This window comes from Somniosus microcephalus, chromosome 9 (assembly GCF_052327205.1).
Source record: "Somniosus microcephalus isolate GS21.2 chromosome 9, FLI_Smic_1.0, whole genome shotgun sequence".
NCBI classification, from domain to species: Eukaryota; Metazoa; Chordata; class Chondrichthyes; order Squaliformes; family Somniosidae; genus Somniosus; species Somniosus microcephalus.
In genome coordinates, this window is record NC_140995.1 from 103,552,705 (window position 1) to 103,577,369 (window position 24,665).

Sequence of the window (24,665 nt, forward strand, 5' to 3'; positions counted from 1 at the left end):
TTACAAAAGTTTCTTCTGTGACATCTCCATGTGCTGAAATATAGATTATTATCTGAAATATTGAGGAAAAAGACCTCAAGTGTGGGTTGTCTGTGGGATCACTGAAAAGACACGGAGGGCAGTTTGGAATGGTGAAGAGACTGACCTGTTTGAGGGCCTTCTTGCTGTGCTTCTGGGACGGAGACATAACCTTATTCTGTGGGATGGAGGGGGAGGGGCAGCTTGACTGAGGTGAGGCTGGTTGAGGCGATAACCTGGATGACACTTGGAAAAAGGAATGGAAAATTAATATATTTTTAAAAATAAAATCCAGTGTATTAATAGACCGCCATCAAATTTTCAACTTGACAATAGTTCCTAAGAGTTACTGAGTGATAGCATATTACGTAGTTGTATTTTTCAGTAATAAATTCAATCATCTTGGAGTTATTACATCACTATTGTTAACCATTCAGGGCAGACATCATCACCTATGCATTGCACAGCCATCACAACACTACAATCAGCAGAAAATAATAATGAAACACAAAGAAAACACAACTGCCCCCCAGTATGTAGTCGATTGATTCCAGCATAATTCTTCAGTACGAATGATATAGACACACTGACAATGCCTGTCAGAAAGCTGGGCAGAATGGAATCAGAAAGTTTACTTTAGATATTATTTTTAAAAATTAGGTATTTTTGGGTGATTTCAAGTGATCTAATTTGAGAGTTAACTTTGCTTTCTTGGTTTATGATAACACCTAAACACTGAAATTAGATGGATGCTTTCAAATCACACTTGGTATTCATTATACTCTTTATAACATGTGGAGGATACTTTATCACGGTACAGTTCTTCCAGAACTATGATCTTTTAGTCTGCACATTGTCATATTAGACATCATTATGATGTTGAACCTTTGATGTCACGTGCCCATTGTTTTTTCTGCCAGCTCCCTCCTCTGCAGTCAGTTCAACATCACACCAATCATTTTATCCTCTAAAAGCATGTAAGCAAGCAGCAAAACAGAACAAATGGGAATATGATGATTTTGCTGTCACCAATTGATGTATAGCTGTATTGTTTTTCTCAACTGCCTCAAATTTTGAGCAATAGGCCATAACTAAAATAATTTGAAAAGTCTGGTCTTAGGCTGGATTAAATGGCATATTATATTAACAACAAAAAATAAAGCATAGCTTACAAGATAGCATTGCCAGGACTGATTGTAAATCTTATAACATTTTATCAGATGTTCTTGACCTGCACAAACCCTGTAATGAATGTGACAAGAAAAGTAGGTCACTCTTTGCTGAATGTCAGATGATAAAACAAAGTGAAAGGTTATGGCTGCTTGGTTGCTTAATGCCATTCTTTCAGATCTTCATGTATTTATCCCAAGTTACAGAAAACGTTCACAAACGACACAAGTAAGCAACCCTCATTACTCAGAAACCAAGTCCCTGATATTGACTAGGTTATAAGGGAAAGACTTAAGATGAGGCCAGGTACCAGCACACAGTATAAGGATGGAAAATTCACCGATAAGCACCCTGGAGCATTCTTACACATATTTTGGTGGCCAGCCATTTAGTGGATTAGCAAAGGCCTGGGACGAAGCTGGTGATGGTCAATCGAGGAAGAGGAACAAAAAGCAGTGGGAAATTCAAATCAATAAATCTGTCTGGTGTCCAAAACTGGCACCTATCCAGGGATTACATTATTACTTGTGATATAATGGACCAGAATTTGTGGTCGGTACGACGGCGTACTCTCAGAATACGCATGGGCTAAATCCCGAACTTGCGATGTCAAGTTCCGACTTGACAGATGATCCGCACCGACATTGAAATCCTAATTGCTGGCGCAGAGTTGGGCTAATTGCCCGCCAACTGCCCAGCTGTAACTTATGAAAATTTTATGGCTGTTGCAAAAAGGCGCAAGGCCTGTTTGCACAGTGTAAGGTGATCACCTCCTGACAAATCCAAGATTTTAAAAGCTATATAAGGCTGGAAATGGAAGCATTTACATATGGCCCATTCTGCACACACCCAGACCCCCAAATCACAAATTTCAGTTATTTTCGAAGAACTGAAGTGCAAGGACTAACGATCTCTAATAGCATTAATCAGAGACCTTCCATTTGCTGATTGGAGCACCGGCCCACATGAACCTGGTACGCTTCCACACACTGTACGCCCCGGGATCCGTGGGCTATTGCACAGCGTTCAACTCCGCAGCGTCTGACAGCAACTTCTCGGAGGAGGGTTCCCAGCAGGTAAGTGTGCATTCGGTTCAGATGCCGGCAGCGTAAACCTTAATTATGCTGCCGACCGCAAAATCTGGGCCAACAGTAATTATGCTGGTCCGAAGATTAGTTGCTGCTAATGGGAAGGGGTTAAATACTCGAGCTGAGAATAAAAGCGAGAGTTAGTTATCACAAGGTCTGTGATAGATACCTCCATCCTACTAAAGGCTGAGCTCAAAGGGGGGCTGAAATTCCATGGGGATTCAACTGGTCTTTGGCCATAACTCCAGCAGGACACTGGCAGAACCTGCTGTTTTCAGCCATTTACACAGGAGGCCCCACCAAAGTTATGGCATTATGTTGCTGGAACCCCTGTGGAATTTCAGCCCCATGCACTTATCTCTTTCTAACCGAATGGTCACCAGAGCTTTAGGCAGAGGAAACAAGACCCACGGACTTACTTCAGCAGCCTAGAACATTAATCATCCACAAGCCAAAATTAACACGTATCTTTTAGAGTGTTGAGTCATACCAGAATGGGTTTTAGAAATCAAGAAATAGGAGCAGGAGTAGGCCATTTGGCCCCTCAAGCCTGCTTTGCCATTCAGTAAGATCATGGTTGATCTTCTACCTCATCTCCACTTTCCTGCACTATCTCTTGATTCCCTTAATATCCAAAAATGTATCAATCTCTGTCTTGATTATACTCAACGACTGAGCCTCCACAGCCCTCTGGGGTAGAGAATTCCAAAGATTCACCACCCTCTGAGTGAAGAAATTTCTCCTCATCTCAGTCCTAAATGGCCGACCCCTTATTCTGAGGCTGTGACCCCTGGTTCTAGACTCCCCAGCCAGGGGAAACATCCTCCCTGCATCTACCCTGTCAATCCCTGTAAGAATTTTGTATGATTCAATGAGATCACCTCTCATTCTTCTAAACTCTAGAGAATATAGGCCTAGTCTACTCAATCTCTCCTCATAGGACAATCCCCCCCATCCCAGGAATCAGTCTGGTGAACCTTTGTTGTACTCCCTCTATGGAAAGTATATCCTTCTTTAGGTAAGGAGACCAAAACTGTACACAATACTCCAGGTGCGGTCTCACCAGGGCCCTATATAATTGCAGTAAGATGTCTTTACTCTTATACTCAAATCCTCTTGTAATAAAGGCCAACACACCATTAGCTTTCCTAATTGCTTGCTGTACCTGCATGTTAACTTTCAGTGATTTGTGTACAAGGACAGCCAGGTCCCTCTGAACACTAACATGTCCCCATCTCTCACCATTTAAAAAATACTGTGCTTTTCCATTTCTCCACATTATTTTCCATTTGCCATGTTCTTGCCCACTTACTTAACTTGTCTATATCCCCTTGAAGCCTCCTTGCATCCTCCTCACAACTTACATTCGCACCCAGCTTTGTATCTTTCTGTGGGATTTTCATAAAAACATTGGGCCAGCAAAGCTCCATACACATATCAAAGACCAGAGTCGAAATTGACACTCAGGTTCTGGCTCTCTTCAGCAAGTTGAGGAGCTGCTTAGATACACGAGTTAACCATTGAAATGCAGTGACCTGAATTACTTCGTAAATGCAGTAATTTTATGTTTTGCCAGATTTAGTGAAAATACAACAGTAAAGAAACTATGTTTACTTCAAGATTAGCATGACTTCTCAGCTGGATATTGCTTTATACCGGTCATTAACTTCCATCTCCTGTAGATTTGTGCCACCTAACATGGTTAAGATAAAAGATCATAAAGTTTAAGCAGGCTGGGCATTTTCAGTTTAATAATGAGTTTCCTGGGAACATAAAACATTCTTGCATAATTGGTTTTGCAGATGTCATAAAAATAAATCAGCGGAACTACTGAAGTGTTTTAAAAAAAAATATATTTGTTCCTTCCCCAACTTTACCTTCACTTTTCTTATCTTGCCCCTAATCTCCCTGCAGCAGTGAGTCACACAGGATTAAATTTCAGTGTGTAGGTAGCCCTCTGGCTCCTTCCTTGGGTTACCAGTCATGACGTGGCTGGATGGACAAGTAAATATCATTGAGCTATTCGACCATGGCCTGAGTGCAATCCTGTCCACACACACAATGTTAAGTAGGGATCATTGGGTAGATATGAGGAGGAAGAATCCTGGGCAATTTTCTCTTTAGCAGCCATGGGATGCCGAGTCTAATTGCAGCATCCTCGTCACTACCATGACTAGGGTTGCAAAGGGGTGGAAAGTTTCCGGTAAATTTCCAGAAATTTTCCACAGGAAGTTTAGCTTGGGAATTTTGCCCAAAAAAGCACATGCTAACATAATATTGTTTTTTTGTATTTCTTTCATTTTTTTCCACAGGTCTTCTCTTAAAATTACTAACAGAGATGGAATCTTAATTATTAAGGAATTTCTTAATCAATATATGTTTATCTTCTTACTTGGCTTGTTTTAATAATTACAAGTTGTGTGTGTGACTGTGAACAAATGTGTCCTGATTGGTTGGATGGGTGGATGAGCAATTAGCTCCCTCTATTGGTGATGTAGCATTGTGCGTGCACAGGTCATGCTTCCATCACATGGAGCATCAGAAAAAATGTACTCACCCTATTGCAATCGTGCTGATCGACCGCAGTTCGACACAGAGATGAATGCCCTTTATTTCTCTGCATAGAACAATGCCATGGTTACCGTCGGATGTGTGGAAGCATTTTACCCCAGGCATTAAAGATGGAAAGAATGTGTACATGTGCAAACACTGTACAAAGCCATATGTAAAGAATGCCACAAAGATGCAGCAGCATTTTGCCAAATGCAATAACTTCACTCAAAGCTCACAACAGTCAGCCCAGAGTTCCTCTGCTTCCATTCAAGATGATGATGATAGTTCACATTCAGCATCAGGCTCCTTATCATCAGCAACTCCTGGCCCACTTGGAAGGTTCTTTGATACAATGGATAACCATAGCCAGAAGAATGCAGATGAATGCCTTGCTCGAGCTGTATATGCGACAGGCTCACCCCTCATGCTCACAGCCAATGTGTACTGGAAGAGATTTTTCAACGTTATTCGCCCTGCATACTGTCCTCCCACCAGACATGCTTTGTCTACTTATTTGCTGGAGGCTGAGTATAAAAGAGTCCAAGGAACAATAGAGATGGCAGACTGTGTTGCAGTTATCTCAGATGGGTGGTCATATGTACGAGGGGAGGGCATCATAAACTACATCGTCTCCACTCTTTTCCCAGTGTTCTTCAAGAGCACAGACACGAAAGTCAACAGACACACAGGCACATACATTGCTGACGAGCTGAAAGCGGTCATCAACGATCTTGGATCACAAAAGGTCTTTGCAGTAGTTACTGACAATGCTACAAATATGAAGGCTGCTTGGGCTCAAGTGGAGGAGGCCTACCCTCATATTACATCTATTGGGTGCGCAGCTCATGGGCTCAACCTGCTCCTCAAGGACATCATGGGTTTGAGAACCATGGAAACACTGTACAAGAGAGCCAAGCAAGTTGTTAAGTATGTCAGGGGAAAACAGGTAGTTGCAGCAACCTACAACTCCAAGCAAATGACAAAGAACAAGAACACCACACTGAAGCTGCCCAGCAACACTAGATGGGGTGGCGTTGTCATAATGTACAATAGCCTTCTGGAGGGTAAGGAGTCGCTGCAAGAAATGGTAATATCCCAGTCTGGGGATATGGAAACCACCATCAAGAAAATACTGCTGGATGATGTGTTTTGGGAGAGAGAGTGATTAGCAGCCTTAAACTACTCTCACCAGTAGCATCTGCAATTGCTCAGATTGAAGGAGATGACGCTGTCTTGTCAGATGTTCTCAGGCTTTTTGCTGATTTAAAAGAACAAATCAGCATTGCCCTACCCACATCCCTGCTGCTCAAAGCAGAGGAGAAGGCAATTGTTTAATTCATACAGACGCGTCAAGAATTTTGTGTCAAGCCGATTCATGCTGCAGCATACATGCTGGACCCAAAGCATGTTGGGAGTCCAATACTTTCTGGGGAACAGATCAACAGTGCTTAGTGTGATTTCTACCCTCTCACGCCACCTCTATCTGGACGTGGGCAAAGTTCTGGGAAGTCTGGCAAAGTTCTCTACCAAGCAAGGTCTTTGGAATGCAGACGGGATATGGGAACCATGCAAGCATATCAGTGCACATACCTGATGGAAGGGACTTTGTGCATCTGAGGCCCTGTCACCCATTGCATCGGTGATACTCCAAATCCCACCTTCATCAGCGGCCTCTGAACGAAACTGGTCACTTTTTGGGAATACGCATACAAAGGTGCGCAACAGGCTGACTAACAAGAGAGTTGGTGGTACCACCAACGCTGCCTCTGCAAGATCCTGCAAATCCATTGGCAGGATAGGCGCACCAACGTCAGTGTTCTTGCTCAGGCCAACATCCCCAGCATCGAAGCTCTGACCACGCTTGATCAGCTCCGATGGACGGGTCACATTGTCCGCATGCCCGATACAAGACTCCCAAAACAAGCACTCTACTCAGAGCTCCAGCATGGCAAGAGAGCCCCAGGAGGGCAGAGGAAACGCTTCAAGGACACCCCTCAAAGCCTCCTTGAAAAAGTGTAACATCCCCACCGACACCTGGGAATCCCTGGCCCAAGACCGCACAAAGTGGAGGAGAAGCATCCGGGAAGGCGCCGAACACCTCAAGTCTCTTCGCCGGGAGCAAGCAGAAGCCAAGCGCAGGCAGTTGAAGGAGCGCACGTCAACCCAAGCACCCCACCCACCCGCCCCTTCAACCACCGTCTGCCCCACCTGTGACAGAGACTGTAGGTCCCGCATTGGACTAATCAGTCACCTGCAAACTCATTTTTAATGTGGAAACAAGTCATCCTCGGTTCCGAGGGACTGCCTGCCTAAGAACAAGAGAGTGGAGAAATTGGTGGCTATCCGGGCGAACCTACAACTTATTGAGCCAGGTACAGAAGTGTCCACCACACAGCTAGACAGTGACACAGAGGAGGAAATGGACACGTCAGAGCCAGAGTCAGAGAATCAGGAGGAGCAATGATGAGTAGAAGACTCAGAAGATTCATGAGTAGAAGACTCAAAGGGACAAAATAAGGACAAATTACAGGCTAAATAAGCTGATGCTCTTTTTATTTTAAATGAGTCTTTTTTGTGGGGGTTCAATAAAGTTCAAAATTATAACCTAAATAAAGTTTTGAAAACCTGTTTTTATTTGTATGGAACAGTATGTCTATTTTGATGACAAAGATAATATAAGGGTCAGAGACAAAAACCATCAGTGTGCAAAACAACTCAAAATTCCCATAAATTCCCATAAATACCTGAAAATTCCCATGGAAAGTTTCCTCTTTTAAAAATTCCCGGAATTTTGCAACCCTAACCATGACTATATTGGCAAAACTTACAAAGCTGAAGCCGAGGCCTTCCTGCTCTGTAGTTTAGTGCTAACCACAGTGCACATCAACACACTGTGTCGTTTGGGTTATCAAGTATTGCTTGCTTTGGGAAAGGAAGCATCAGAAATTGACTTGCAGCAGTGTGGGGCAGGATTACATTCAAGGTAATAGTACAGTGTGACTAAATTAGGTCACTTATATTTCTAATTTGATATAACAGAATTTGTGCACACATCATTTTCAAATATTTTGTGCACTGTACCGTAACGTGGCCAAGAGCTACTAGCCAGCAAAAACTGGGAGCCATTATATGAATGTGCATCATATCATTGTCTAGTTATTTTCTGCTCTAATTCACCTCCTTTCCTGAAGTTGCTGACTCATGATGGGGTTATGTTAGCACATGACTTACACGAGCACCTGCACTTATGCATGTGTGGTCTTTAGTCTTTAAGTATTGGCAGGCTATTCAATCATGGAAGATATCATGATATATCAAAAGGAGGAAAAGTGGGGTAACATCTAGGCAATAGTAACCATAATATAATAAGCTTTAAGAAACATAGAAACAAAGAAGATAGGAGCAGGAGTAGGCCATTCGGCCCCTCGAGCCTGCTCTGCCATTCAATGCGATCATGGCTGATCATCCAAATTCAGTATCTGTCCCTGCTTTCTCCCCGTATCCCTTTAGCCTTAAGAAATATATCTAACTCCTTCTTGAATATATTTAATGAATTGGCCTCTGCTGCCTTCTGTGGTAGAGAATTCCACAGGTTCACCACTATCTGGGTGAAGAAATTCCTCATCTCTGTTCTTAATGGCTTACCCCTTATCTTTAGACTGTGACCCCTGGTTCTGGACTCCCCCGCCATCAGGAACATCCTTCCTGCATCTAGTCTGTCTTGTCCTGTTAGAATTTTATAAGTTTCAATGAGATCCCCTCTCATTCTTCTAAACTCCAGCGAGTATAAGCCCAATTGACACAATCTCTCCTCATACGTCATTCCTGCCATCCCAGGTATCAGTCTGGTGAATCTTCGCTGCACTCCCTCCATGGCAAGAACATCCTTCCTCAGATAAGGCGACCAAAACTGCACACAATACTCAGGGTGTGGTCTCACCAAGGCCCTGTACAACTGCAGCAAGACATCCTTGCTCCTGTACTCGAATCCTCTCACTACGAAGGCCAACATACCATTTGCTTTCTTAACCGCCTGCTGCACCTGCATGCTTACCTTCAGCGACTGGTGCACCCAGGTCTCGTTGCACTTCCCTTTCTCCCAATCTATAGCCGTTTAGATAATAATCTGCCTTCCTGTTTTTGCCACCAAAGTGGATAACCTCGCATTTATCCACATTATACTGCATCTGCCATATCACCCAACCTGTCCAAATCATACTGGAGTTTATCTGCATCCTTCTCACAGCACACACACCCACCCAACTTTGTGTTGTCTGCAAACTTGGAGATATTATATCTAGTTCCCTCGTCTAGATCATTAATATATTGTGAATAGCTGGGGTCCTAGCACCGATCCCTGCGGTACCCCACTAGTCACTGCCTGCCACTCGGAAAAAGACCCGTTTATTCCAACTCTTTGCTTCCTGTCTGCCAACCAGTTCTCTATCCAAGTACCTTACCCCCAATCCCTTGTGCTTTAAGATAATAATTCAGAAGAATTAAAGTATGAAGAAGACCAGAGTAATAGATTGGAGAAAAGCTGATTTTAAGGGGCTGAGACTAGAACTTGGGAAATTAAAATGGACAACAATACTAGCAAACAATGATGTAGAAAAGCAATGGGAAGCATTTCAAATGGTGTACAACAGAGTTCAGAAAAAATATATTCTGCCAAAGAACAAGAACAAACTGAATGCTAATGAGATACCGTGGATAAACACAAAGGAAAAACTGAGGGCAAGGAAAGGGGCATAAACTCAGTACATGGACAGCAGGGGAGAGCCCGACAAAGGGGCATACACTCAGTACATGGACAGCAGGGGAGAGCCTGACAAAGGGGCATACACTCAGTACATGGACAGCAGGGGAGAGCATGACAAAGGGGCATACACTCAGTACATGGACAGCAGGGGAGAGCATGACAAAGGGGCATACACTCAGTACATGGACAGCAGGGGAGAGCCTGACAAAGGGGCATACACTCAGTACATGGACAGCAGGGGAGAGCATGACAAAGGGGCATACACTCAGTACATGGACAGCGGGGGAGAGCATGACAAAGGGGCATACACTCAGTACATGGACAGCAGGGGAGAGCCTGACAAAGGGGCATACACTCAGTACATGGACAGCGGGGGAGAGCCTGACAAAGGGGCATACACTCAGTACATGGACAGCAGGGGAGAGCCTGACAAAGGGGCATACACTCAGTACATGGACAGCGGGGGAGAGCATGACAAAGGGGCATACACTCAGTACATGGACAGCGGAGGAGAGCATGACAAAGGGGCATACACTCAGTCCATGGACAGCAGGGGAGAGCATGACAAAGGGGCATACACTCAGTACATGGACAGCGGGGGAGAGCATGACAAAGGGGCATACACTCAGTACATGGACAGCGGGGGAGAGCATGACAAAGGGGCATACACTCAGTCCATGGACAGCAGGGGAGAGCATGACAAAGGGGCATACACTCAGTACATGGACAGCGGGGGAGAGCATGACAAAGGGGCATACACTCAGTGCATGGACAGCAGGGGCATACACTCAGTACATGGACAGCAGGGGAGAGCCTGACAAAGGGGCCTACACTCAGTACATGGACAGCAGGGGAGAGCCTGACAAAGGGGCATACACTCAGTACATGGACAGCGGGGGAGAGCCTGACAAAGGGGCCTACACTCAGTACATGGACAGCAGGGGAGAGCCTGACAAAGGGGCCTACACTCAGTACATGGACAGCAGGGGAGAGCATGACAAAGGGGCATACACTCAGTACATGGACAGCGGGGGAGAGCATGACAAAGGGGCATACACTCAGTACATGGACAGCGGGGGAGAGCATGACAAAGGGGCATACACTCAGTCCATGGACAGCAGGGGAGAGCATGACAAAGGGGCATACACTCAGTACATGGACAGCGGAGGAGAGCATGGACAGCAGGGGCATACACTCAGTACATGGACAGCAGGGGAGAGCCTGACAAAGGGGCCTACACTCAGTACATGGACAGCGGGGGAGAGCATGACAAAGGGGCATACACTCAGTACATGGACAGCAGGGGAGAGCATGACAAAGGGGCATACACTCAGTACATGGACAGCGGGGGAGAGCATGACAAAGGGGCATACACTCAGTACATGGACAGCGGGGGAGAGCATGGACAGCAGGGGCATACACTCAGTACATGGACAGCAGGGGAGAGCCTGACAAAGGGGCATACACTCAGTACATGGACAGCGGGGGAGAGCATGACAAAGGGGCATACACTCAGTACATGGACAGCGGGGGAGAGCATGACAAAGGGGCATACACTCAGTACATGGACAGCAGGGGAGAGCATGACAAAGGAGAATACCAAGAGATTAGAAGAGAAGTAAAAAAAAAGGAAGGCAAAGAGGAACTATGAAATTAAATTATAAAAGGAACATAAAACAAAATAGTAAAATATTCTACAGGCACAAAGAAAAAAAGCAAAGTCGGGATGGGAATAGGGCCACTAGGGGACGGACAGGATAAAAATCACAGGCAGCAATCGCAAATTAGCAAAAATATTAAATAATTACTTTGCTTCAGTATTTACCAGGGAGACAGATCAGGTGGACATGACATCAGAAGATGAGATTAGAAATTATATAACCACATTTAAAATAAAAGGAGAAATATTAAATAAACTATTCAAACTCAAAGGAGGATAAAACCCCTTGTCCGGATGGATTACAACCACACATTTTTATAGAATCTAGGGAAGAGATAGCAGAGGTACTATTACACATATTTAATAATTCATTAGAAAAAGGTGTAGTTAAAGTAAACTGGTGGGAAGCTAGTGTTATACCTATATTTAAGAAGGAAGATAGAACATGTCCAGGGTACTATAGACCAGTCAGCTTAGCAATTGGGGTTGTTGAAATAAAATAATGGAATCACTACTAAAGAAGAAAATAGAAAACCATCTAGAATCCAAAAATATAACAATGAATAGAGAGCATGGATTTCAAAAAGGAAAGTCTTGCTTGACCAACCTATTGAATTCTTTGATGAGGTAACAGAGTGAGTAAACAAGGGTAATGCAGTCGATGCAATTTATCTAGATTTCCAAAAGACCTTCGATAAGGTGCCACATAATAGATTAATGAATAAGGTCAGAGCATGCGGAGTCAGAGCATGCGGAGTCAGAGGACTAACAGAGAATAGATAGCTAGCTAGCTTCAATACAGAAAGCAGAGAGTAGGGATAAAGGGTAGCTATTCAGGGTGGCAGAAGGTAGAAAGTGGGGACCCACAAGAATCAGTGCTGGGACCACTGTTGTTCACAGTTTATATTAATGCTTAAGACTTCGGAATCAAAAACACAATTTCTAAATTTGCGGATGACACCAAATTAGGCGGGGTAGTCAATACTGAGGAGAACTGCAACAAATTACAAGACGACATTAATAAGCTGCAGAATGGGCATATAATTTGCAAATGAATTTCAACATAGATGAGTCTGAGGTATTACATTTTGGTAAGAAAATTAGGAGATCACATATTACTTGGAAAATAAGATACTAAATGGGGTAGAGGAGCAAAGGGAGCTCAGAGCACAAATACACAAATCACTAAAAGTAGTGACGCAGGTTAATAAGGCCATAAAAAAGCAAACCAAGCACTAGGGTTTATTTCTAGATGGATAGAATTGAAAAGTAGAGAAGTTATGCTAAACTTGTATCGAACCTTGGTTAGACCACACTTGGGTGTACTGTCTACAGTACTGTTCGCTATACTATAAAAAGGATTTAGAGGCACTTGAGAAAGTGCAAAAAGAGATTTACAAGGATGGTACCAGAAATGCAAGGTTATAGCTTTCAGGAAAGGATGAACAAGCTGGGTCTCTTTTCTCTCAAAAAGAGAAGGTTGAGGGTTGATCTTAGAGGTTTTAAAATTATGAAAGGTTTTGATAGAGTAGATGCAGAGAGAGTGTTTCCACCTTTGGGGAAGAGCAAAACTAGAGGCCAGTAATCAAATAGGGGATTCAGAAGGAACTTCTTTATCCAGAAAATGGAGAGAATGTGGAACTCGCTACCACAGGGAGTGGTTGAAGCGAATAGTATAGATGCATTTAAGGGGAGGCTGGACAAGCATATGAGGGAGAAGGGAATAGAGGGTTGTGCTGATAGATTTAGATGAGGAAAGACGGGAGGAGGCTCTAGTGGAGCATAAACGCCGGCATGGACTGGTTGGACCGAATGGCCTGTTTCTGTGCTGTATATTCTATGTAATTCGATAATATATGGAACCCAATTTGTTGCAATTGACAATCATGTATGCAAATTTCCCAGCAGAAGGCACTGGATAACAGCCAGAAGCAGATATCCTGGGTGATTTTTCATTTCTCTAACTTAGCTGTGCGGAGGCCAATAACAGTGCCCCAAATGCTTCCCTGGCAGGGATCAGCTTGTTCGGCACAAATTGGAAGTCAAACCTGGGACCTTCTGGTCTGTGTAGTTCAAAGACACGCCTGATGGTGTCTTTAGCTGGCAGACCATTGAGGGAATTCAACAAATTCTACTTTTTAAAAAAAATACTGCAAGCCAAGATACACCTAGTTTCATCCTTAATCCAACTTCAACATCACATAATACAGCCCTAGAGAGATCCCCTACATTATTACTGTGTCAAAATAAAATGATTATCCATCTCTTTGAAATAAACAGAAAATTTACTTTTGGAAGTTGGAGAGTGCAGGCAAGACAGTGAGACATTGCGGCCTGGAGTTACCACATTATTTCCGCCCAGATATCAGTATAATCTTGGCAGAATTGAATGAAATAGTGCTAAAGATTGTGGAATTTTAAATGTAAGTGAATTGCACACACAACTACTTTATGTTTGAGTAGCCGTGACCTTTTATGCTGGCTCAAAAGTCCAACCGCAACAAAGCAGCTCCCGCCCACAAAAATAGCCATGTCCGTAGGTCGGCATGGCGAATTTCCATTGAATGCGCTCACTTGTGGGCGTTCCTCAAATTGTGCCCAGATTACCAGGCGCACAGACACCTGTGGTCACAGAGATCCAGCACTAATCACCTGTACCTGCAGTGACCAGCAGTCAATTGAAGTCTGACCCTGTTGTGTTTCTCTTGCTGCTGCAATTACTTAAAATTCAGTTTAAATTAGCGTAATTTCAGTCAATTACAGCAGAGCAGGTCACACCTGTGTGGCTTCAACTGACTCCTGGTCACAGGTCTCATGTACCATGGGTAGATCAAATCAAGTCCATTGAAGCCAATTAAAAACTAAGGCCAAGAGCACTAAATCAGTCAGTTGAAGAATGGCTTATTTCCAAGCAATTCCACTCCTCTGTGATGCTGGAGAATGCCCAGCATCGCAAATTGATTACAATCGATTATGCTACTTGATTGCGCTGATTTGTGGAAGATTTTACATGCTAATGAGTTTGCGCAGAAACACGAGCGTAAGTTAACCTCAGCAAAACCGGCGCAACGTCCAGCGCATTCTGAGTGCATTTTGCCAATTGCATTTCCAGCAGAAACTCCATGCCTGTGTACATAGCACACTGGAGAGTTTTCAGAGCCAGACAATGTACATCATTGTAAATATCAGGCCTGCCATTGTATTTTGGTCAATTTGATACTTGAAATAACTTAGTCATAGTTTTGAGCAAACTGAGGAATGTAATACAAAATATTACCATTTCAACGGCTTCAGAGATCAAGATTCGCAAATGTTTACATAGTTAATCAACTTTGCATTTTAGGCCAATAAAAGGGAAGTGTCATTCTAAAAGTGACAAGTTCCTTTTATTGGGCAGGTGCTACCAATATCAAAGTCGTCTCCTTTTGGGTACTATTGTGAACAGGGAGACGACAGACTATTGTGGTTAAGTACAAGACCATGGCAGGTCTGATTTCTCATACAATTTACCTGTTTTAGGTAAGTTTGTCGATGGCACGGATTGTACTGTAACAGTAGGCACTGTATAGGAAAGGTGCCTAAGCAGAATGGTCAAGACTGGATTGGAGTTATTCTAATTTTATTGCCATATAAATAAAAATTGAAAATTGACAAAACATTCTCTCATAAAGCTCATATTGTGACATTTTAAAGCATTTTAACTCAATATTACTTCTGCAATGACCTGGTCAATTCAAGACTGTCACAAATTCTGATCAGCAACAATGTTGCATCATATAGTCATTAGATTTCAAAAGCAGGCCTCAGAGATGACAGAAGAAAACTTGCAGCTTTTAATCATCTTCAGTGAAGAAAGCTCCACATAAAAAAACTACTGCCAGGTTTATTTACATATCTGCAAAAGGACTCCAGAGTTGAAGTGATTAAATCACACTCGAGTTTGCCTTCCCCCCACAATACCAATCAAGAAAAATGGGATTCTGTCTCCTTAAAAACCTAAGTCACTTTAACAGACAGTAGGTCTTCTAAAATACACAATATTCCAACTAAATAGAAGTGCTCCTTACCTTTGTACTGATTGGAGTAAAAGTTTTTATTCAACATTTTCTTTTTCTGACTTTACCTCTCAACGGTTGAAGCTGCTGCTGCGCTGCTCATTTTTTGCCGTTTCTAACCCCTTAGCTCATTGGTTGAATAGCACAGTAATACAGTTTATGTCAGCGAAATAAAGTGTTTCTTTGAAAAAAAAGCGACATTTCCGCTTTCTGCAACTTTATTTCTGTACTTATAAGGAAGTGGTTGTTGATTTTTATCAGCAAGCTTCCTGTAGCAAGAAGTATATGAAACAAATGATGTCACGTTGCAAATGCTACAGGGCAGAGTAAAATTATAATTTTGACACATTGTGAAAGGCTTTAATGTGCAATGGAGTCCATTGCTTTAGAGTAAACAGCAAATTTGAGGATTGTACCTTTCTACTGATACTGACGAATCCAAAAATCTGTATTTTGCTCTTGCTTTAAAATTACTTCAACTTTTACCACCCCTCCTCTCCCCTCCCCCATACATATAAATTTTGGTTGTCTGATTTTAGATTATCTTGTCTGACTGGGATGGGCTTTGATGACTTGGCCCATCTCCATGGCCATCATCAGAGTCACTGCTTGCACATCTGCTCAGAGGTGTCAAGCCAGTGTAGACGGCTGGTCTCTTAGCTTTTTCTTCCCTTAAGCCCAACATCACTTTGAGGCAAACTGACTTGCTGTCTGTCAAAACCCAGGCATTAATACGGATAATTCGGATTCAAATTTGCATTTTCAGGTCTGCAAAGTATTAAATCACTGAGCTATCATGACACCCAAATTACTTGCTCTCAAATGCAATAATCTGTAAACACAGATGAGAAGCGTTTAATTTAAAATGACTTCGTCTTTGCTGACAATTTATATGAATTTGCGCTCTACAGTATATTGCCAATACTAGTTACACAAGTCTTGACAAACAATCCTCAACCAGATTATTGAAGAGGAACTAGAGTGGAGGGGGAAGTACATTCAATGCAAAGTATTCACTTCCTGTATCCTCCATTTGAAAACATTTTGCACTCACAGGTGTCGGTTTCTAGAAAATGCATGCTGTGTAGTCACCTCGGAAATGTTGTCAACAGCAACTGGCATGTTCTTGCATCTATGCACACAACCGGTCTACAAAACCTCACTTCCTGTTCTCATGTTTTCGTCACACTTTTGTGTCAATTTTTCCCATTATAAATTCCTATGTCTACATTTATAAACTTCTCAGGCTGTAATTACACCCTCTGACCAGTTATGGCACTGAAGTGACTCCACTAGTGGGAGGGTGTCATTACAGTGTGACAAGGTTACACAGGAACTTAATGGCCCATAATTTGCTGTCAAAATAATGGTGAGGCTAATGGCTCACCATTGAAATGCACTGAATGGCGTGAAGTTGCTGTATTTGCACGGTAGATACAAACTAAACTTGCCACAGAAAGTTAAGTCTTGTCCATTTTAGTCCAAGTACCCTTTTAACCACGTGATGTGTTAATTCTGCCAGTCAACCTCTTTGGCACTGAAAATTAACTACAGGTACTACAAGTGTAGAGTCTCATTCCTTCAGGTTTTAATTGTTGTTGGAAATTTAAAAAATGTAAAATTAGTTTTTTTTTACTTTTCCTTTCTGTCCCTTTTTTTCTCTCTCTCTTAATCCAATCTTTCTTTCCCTCTCTTTATTTCTCTTTCTGTACCTGATTGAACATTGAATTCACCCACTCTAACTTACACTTCCTTCTCAGTCCGTGCGCTGTTAATTTCACAATCTTTCAATCTGATTGGTTAAGGAGATACACAGTTGCTTGCCCTGTCAACTCAGGTCCCAGATGCCCTGTTTCCCTCGCTGCGACGTTGTCAGCTCGCACTTTCAGCAAATTGCCACACAAAATTTTGCAAAACCTAAACGTGCAAGGGCGCCAAAGCACATTATGGCCCAAGATGAAAATATTTTAAAAATGACAGAACGTATGACTTTAAAAGGGGGACGGAATTACATATGCACCCCCAATCCAATTAACTCTGCCCCTAGACTACACTTGTTCTTGACTCCCTACGTACAACGCCATAGAAGAATGACAAAAAATAGTCTTACGTCTGCACACACTTCGGGGTCGATTTTCAGTGTGCCGTGAGGCGGGCTTTTAGGCGTGCGGGGGGGCTAAAATCCCGAATTCGGGGGTCCCGACACCATCCCGCCCAAAACCCGCCTCCATATAAGTTTCAAAGGAGGCGGGTACCCGCCCCGCACTGGGACCCGCCGGCCCGAGGCGGGAAGGGATTGTATGAATAGAACTGCGTTTATGTGCTCAACCATAAATGTATTTTGATGCTTTGGCAACATAAGATGTAACTTATCATGCCAATAAAGCGATTTGAATTGTGCATTGTGATTAGTGCCAATTAACTGCCTGTTAACAGGTAGTTAACAAGCAGTTTTTAGCCTAATCCCTATTTTGAAGGGCATCGTGTGGGATTCCCGACGGCTCCAAACCACGCCAGGTTAGAGCAGGCAGGCCGTCGGGTTGAAGGACTTGGAGGGGTCGAGATGTCGGTGTTCAGATGAGTGATGGGTGCATGAGTGCCAAGGTAAGTGTGTTTGGTGTGTCTAAAGTGTGTAAAGAAGTTTAAATCACCTGTACTTACCTTTACAGCCTTCCTTCCTCTAGGCCTCGGGAGTCCATCATTCAGCCGGCACAGAAAGCAGAATGGCCGCGAGCTGTCAAAAGTGACAGCCTGCAGCTTTCAGTGCTGGTGAGATTTCTAACCGAGTCTGCGTAGAAGGAATCAGGTTAGAAGTAAGACTGTAAGTGTTTGACAGCTTCAAACAGCTGTGAAACACTGATATTTCATCTGTCAACACGTCTTGGCAGATGAAATTTCAGTCTGTGACGTCACCTGTTGCTGGGTGGCCCTTAATTGGCCTGCTGAGCCCGCTGGGCGGGCTCAACAAGGTCAATTAAGTGAAAATTGCGTGGATTGGCCGCATCTCGATGGAGGCGGGACTACAACCCGAAAGTTGTAGTCCCGCCTCCTTCCCGACTTCTGAATGAAAATCCAGCCCTTCATGTCCACTTGTTACAGGTGAAGTGGGGTTAGAGGTCGGCGCATAGTTGCACCAGGGTTCGCAGATGTAATTCTGTTGCCATTAAAGTCATACATTCTGTCCTTATTTTTATGCGATACTTCGAGTTTATATTAGTGTTTATAGTTAAATAACAAAACATATGGCAATTGGGAAGAAGAGAAGTAGAGTTGGTTGGAGCATAGATTTTTTCAGTACAGGCTGTTACAGTACATTCTTGTTGTTACATGTTTGTCACATCGTAAGGGTCAACTTTTTCCCATTATAATCAGTTATGCCGATGTAAACTTATGTCTAATCACACTGAAAAGGTCAATCATTGCCACTGCAACACTAAACTTAATTAACTCAAATTGGCTGTCTGTGGAAACCAACGGCGAAGTAAAATTGTGAAATTTTTCTTAAATCATCCCTGCTGTTCCAAATAGTATCACAGCCTCCCTTGATGCACGTTTTCTGGCCCACTTGTCAATTTGCCCATTACATGCCAAAGACATTATCCAGCAGCTGGATTCAAGACTTAAGTAACCGAAAGAGCACAATTTAATGTTACTTAAAAGTGCCGATAGGAACGCAGGAATGTACAGGACCAGAAAAGACCATTTCAGTCCATTTGGCTTGTCGCACATGCTTATTACAAGTCCCATGTGATAGTATTCTCTTGGTTTAATAAATAAAAAGCACAGTTTCTGATAAAAATATTAGGTGTAATGTTCTGCAGATCTTGCTAAAAGATCTAGGATTAATGCTGGCCATGGTTTTTAGCAAACTTTGACTTGTGTAACTTTTTTTTTTTTAAACATAGATTTTTGCCAAAATGATACTGGAATTTAACTTCAAAACTGTGCGCAATTAGGTATAAAAAATAAAAACCCAGTCCTGTATTTTTGCTATTACTACAACCAAACCACAAAGATAAACTTTTTCTCGTTAAAAACTAAAATATCAGTGATGCACGTAAAAAAATTAGACCGTGGAATGTTCAATTATTATCGAGGCAGCACTGTGCATCACTTGCTATTAATGTCACCGCTGATCATGCTATACTTTGCATCAATGGGTAACTGCGCATGACATGTTGCAGAAACAGAGCTAACTGGTATCAGAAATGGGTCTGCCTCTACTGGATTGGGGGGTTGGAACTATGTCTTACCATTCTCATTATTGACCATACCTCACTCTTGTATTTCCAAATGGCTGTTTTCTGCCAGAGTCAAGATATCCTAAATAGAACGACAGCGAACCCAGCCAGTAAAATTTTCTAATGTTTATAAAGCTCTACTAACAGCTCTTCTAACCACTCTGCTGTATCTCGAATGAGGCATGCACGTGTATAAAATGGTAAAATGCAAAAACAGACGATGGCTTAGCTTGTTGAAGCAGTAGCAACTTCTCTCTACATACTCTAAACCACACTCCAGTCTCATGTTGTTACTGATGACATCTTGGTGCCCCAGTAACCACATTCAACAGTTACAACCATCTTCAATCAGCCACAGCTGTGACTCAGAGCTCACGATCCAGAGGCCCGCAGGAAGTCATTTTCTTAAAGTGACAACACACCATTTCTTCTTGGTCATTATTGAGTGATTTCAAATTTTTCAAAATATTTTTACAACCCTTTTCTAGAACACAAGGCTAACTTTATACAACACTGCAATTAGTATTTCATAATTATCACCATATCAGATAAAAGCAAAAGAGAAAAAACTCTAAGAACTCTGCAACCTCCTCCAGCTATACGGCCCCAGCACACATTCTAGATCCTTCAAGTCTGGCCTCTTGTGCATTCCCCCTCCCAATACTTCTCCCGAGATGGCCAAAGGTTCAGCCATCTAGGACCCTCCTGGAACTCCTTCCCTTAATCTCTTCACCTTGCTACTTTTCTCCCCGCTTTGAAAAGTCTCCTCAAAATCTTTTTGACTCTGCACTCGGTCACCTCTCCTACTTCCACTGCTGCTTGCTGTATTCTTCCCTGTGTGAAGCACATGAGGGCATTTTATTGCATTGGAGGCGCTATTTAAATGCAAGTTGTTGTAACCACTCAGAATGTTCTGTGCAAATACCGTGAAGCGAAGGCTGAAAGGTCACTGGGAAAAGAAGTATTGTAGCACATTTGTTCGGACAGCAACCTCGGTTGTATGACAACCGCCTGCAGTTGCACTATAGTCAACTGCACGATTGCTTCGTGCTTGAAACAAAGTTCACAGGATGGCGAAGAATGCTTTTTTTCTTTAATTTTTACGACAATACTAGCAAAATTGCCAAAAAAAACTTCCCAACATTTTAAATGTGATAACTTTTCACCATGTATTAAACTATGCAAAATGTCATAGTCACATTAATAATTAATATAGTTGCTGGATAGTATCACAGATAAAACCACATAACTGCAGACAGACTCTGACATTAGTCCCAAAGCATTCACCCTTCAAGTTCTGCAACAGTATTTTTTCCACCACAGAACATTTTTAGCAACTTAAAACTTTACACCTAAAAATTAAGACAAATATAAATTAACAATGCTCTTTCTGTCAATGTCCACTTTTTATAAGAATTCTATTACTTAATTTGAAAACCTATCAATGTCATTAGGCACACTCATCAACAGCAAGAAGATGATGTGTGCTTTGAGCCCACATCTGTCCCAGCTGCAATTCAAATGTTTTTCATGGTACCCATGTTTCCTCAATGGGTAAAAAATTGAAGACTTTTTAAAAAATGTGGAAAGCTGCCTCCACAAGAGGCACGAGGATCGATAGAAATTGATCCACGGGCCTCATCTGAATAATTTGGCCGTGCTACTGCCGCTGGTCGTGCCTCCACAGGCAGCTCACCTGACGGCAAACAGCAATTTTTCGTCACCTAACTCGCTGGCAGTGGTCCTCAGATAAGGACATCTATCTGACAATGTGGAAAACTGCCCAGGTATGTCCTGTCCACAAAAAGCAGGACAAATCCAATCCGGTCAATAAGCGCCCCATCAGTCTACTCTCAATCATCAGCAAAGTGATGGAAGGTGTCAGACAGTGCAATCAAGCAGCACTTGCTCACCAATAACCTGCTCACTGATGCCCAATTTGGGTTCCGCCAGGACCACTTGGCTCCAGACCTCATTACAGCCTTGGTCCAAACATGGACAAAGGTGCTGAATTCCAGAGGTGACTGCCCTTGACATCAAAGTAGCATTTGACAGAGTGTGGCATCAAGGAGCCCTAATAAAACTGGTGTCAATGGGAATCGGGGGGAAAACTCTCCACTGGCTGGAGTCATACCTAGCACAAAGGAAGTTGGTTGTGGTGATTGAAAGTCAAACATCACAGTCCCAGGACATCGCTGCAGGAGTTCCTCAGGGCAGTGTCCTAGGCCCAACCATCTTCAGCTGCTTCATCAATGACCTTCCCTCCAACACAATGTCAGAAATGGGGATGTTCACCGATGACTGCACAGTTTTCAGTGCCATTCACAACTCCTCAGATAATGAAGCAGTCTATGCCCGCATGCAGCAAGACCTGGACGACATTCAGGCTTGGGCTGATAAGTGGCAGGTAACATCCGCGCCACACAAGTGCCAGGCAATGACTATCTCCAACACGCGAGAGTCTAACCAACGCCCCTTGACATTCAACGGCATTACTATCGCCGAATCCCCCACCATCAACATATTGGGGGTCACCATTGACCAAAAACTTAACTGGACCAGCCACATAAATACTGTGGCAACAAGAGCAGGTCAGAGGCTAGGTATTCTGCGATGAGTGTCTCACCTCCTGACTCCCCCAAAGCCTTTCCACCATCTACAAGGCACAAGTAAGGAGTGTGATGGAATACTCTCCACTTGCCTGGATGAGTGCAGCACCAACACTCAAGAAGCTCGACACCATCCAGCACAAAGCAGCCCGCTTGACTGGCATCCCATCCGCCACCTTAAACATTCACTCCCTCCACCACCGGCGTACTGTGGCTGCAGTGTGTACCATCTACAAGATGCACTGCAGCAACTCACCAAGGCTTCTTCAGCAGCGCCTCCCAAACCCGCATCCTCTTCCACCTAGAAGAACAAGGGCAGCAGGCACATGGGAACACCATCACCTCCAAGTTCTCCTCCAAGTCATACACCATCCTGACTTGGAAGTAAATCGCTGTTCCTTCATCGTCGCTGGGTCAAAATCCTGGAACAGCACTGTGGGAGTACCTTCACCACACGGACTGCAGTGGTTCAAGGCGGCGGCTCACCACCACCTTCTCAAGGGCAACTAGGGATGGGCAATAAATGCTGGCCTTGCCAGTGCCGTCCATATCCCATGAACGAAATTTAAAAAAAAATCCTGGGAGGGTGGTTGGAGCAGGCTATTTGGGGGCAGGTTTGCTGTACTGATCGTGACTCTTGGCTCCATAGGAAGGTCTTTTTTAGAAAACAAATTTCAAAAACTGACCTTTGGCTGGTGGCTGCAGAGGACGCTGAAGAATCCTGACCAATTTGTCAAAGGGGTCGTTCAACAGGTGTTAGTTACCTAATTTACATATTCAAGGAGCCCTGGACGCCTAACAAATGAGCCCCATGAATTTGGCAGTGTGGCCAACACTTACGCAGGTTGTGCAGTCCCACTGCTCGATTATTATGCTTTGCGCCTGTTTTACACATCAATTTTTACCACTTTGTTTCTTTCATGTTTTTAAATGAGAAGACATGCGAGTATCCTGAAAATTGTTCAAATTGCATCTCGGACATGGGGGTGGTGGGTAAATTGAGGAAATGCTGGATTTTCACTGCTAAAGTTTGGGCCTGGGCTCTCTAACATGCTACAACAGCACGAAGTAGTTGAACACCTCAAGACTGAAAATCTGCAGCGACCCAACCCAGTGCCAGGATGTGCTCACCAGGAGCCAGAAGCAGACTCCCTCACTTCCATCCCAATGGTGGCCACCCATCTGGCAAAAGGGGCTGCAAATTATGGCAGGGGTTGCCAGCTCGAGTGATAGTGCGACATTTCCCCCCCCCCCCCCGCCTCGCAGCCCCCTAAGAAAGAAGAGGTGCCCCCTCAACCCCTTTCGTAAGGGGGCTGAAATATCTTTTTAAAAATGTGCCTCCTCTTTGGTGTCCAAACCAGGACCCTGCCTGGACTCCCAAATGGACCCACAACTGCTAATTTGCCGGCCTGGTTTCACCCACCAATGACCTTCTCAGGGTTGCGAGTCCCCAGCCCCAGCTCCACCGCCTCTGCACCAATGGCCTTGCTTGGGGCAGGCGGATTCTCTGCTCAAACCATAGACAGGGACAACTCCAAGGTAAGGTTGGGACCTGGCCAGTTCCTGGCCAAATTTGTAGCCATTCTGCAACACTCTCACTGGAGTTACGCAAGGCCAGTGTATTTTCAGTCTCCCCATCTTTTGACTTTGGATGTTTGAACCCCACCAAAGCTGGAGTTGTCACAACTTATAAAAAAAACTTTAATGGTTTTATTTTAAATCTAAAAGTTTGTATTTTATCAGTCTTTTCTACTTGAACTCAGCTTTTAAAGTGTAAATTCAAACCAAGTATAAGATGTACACCGCTCTATTCAGCCTGACCTTCTATCTGATAAAATAAAGACTTAAATTACATCAAACTAAATGAAATCACAATGGCAAATGCTTTTGCATTTCTCATAATATACAACTCATAACATAGCATGGTAGCATAGCAGTTATGTTATTAGACTAGTAACTAGAGAAGGCGAGTTCAAATCCCACTATGGCAGTTTCAGAATCCGAATTTATTCAGTGGAAATAAAATAAAACTGCTACAATAAAAGGTGACTGTTGGATTGGCTCAATTGACTCACTAATGTCCTTTAGGGAAGGAAACCTGATATCATTACCTGGTCTGGCCTGTGTGTGACTCCAGTCCCACACCAAAGTGGTTGATTCTTAAATGCTCTCTAAACTAACCTAGCAAGCCACTCAGTTATATGTGCAGCAGTTCAGGAGGAAGGCCCACCACCGCCTCCTCGGGCAACTAGGGATGGGCAGTAATTGCCGGCCTTGCCAACAACACCCACATCTCAAGGATGAAAAATTAATTGAAACAAAATTAATCAAAAGGAAAAGTATGTTTTACTTGCCATAATGCACTTGGTAAAATTTACTTATATCATAATAAATGCAATTGCTCAAGATCATATGATCAGGTTCGAGGGGCTGAATGGCCCACTCCTGTTCCTATTATCACCTAATGAATCATATCGGCATAGGTCACAAAACCTTAACAATTAAATTG

At 43.3% G+C, this 24,665-nt stretch overlaps 1 protein-coding gene across 16 annotated transcripts in view; it reads right to left on the reverse strand.

The window, feature by feature from the left end:
* Positions 1 to 24,665, reverse strand: part of asxl2 (ASXL transcriptional regulator 2) — a 291,236-nt gene that overhangs the window by 67,721 nt on the left and 198,850 nt on the right. For 13 of the 16 annotated variants that reach the window (XM_085996929.1, XM_085996940.1, XM_085996938.1 and 10 more), the window contains one exon: positions 146 to 264. The exons of 2 other annotated variants lie outside the window; for them this stretch is intronic. In XM_085996929.1, coding sequence (XP_085853055.1) covers positions 146 to 264 — 119 coding nt within the window. Of the gene's footprint in view, positions 1 to 145; positions 265 to 15,318; positions 15,465 to 24,665 lie in introns of those variants that run through there. One more of the 16 variants, XM_085996941.1, reaches the window with a different exon arrangement.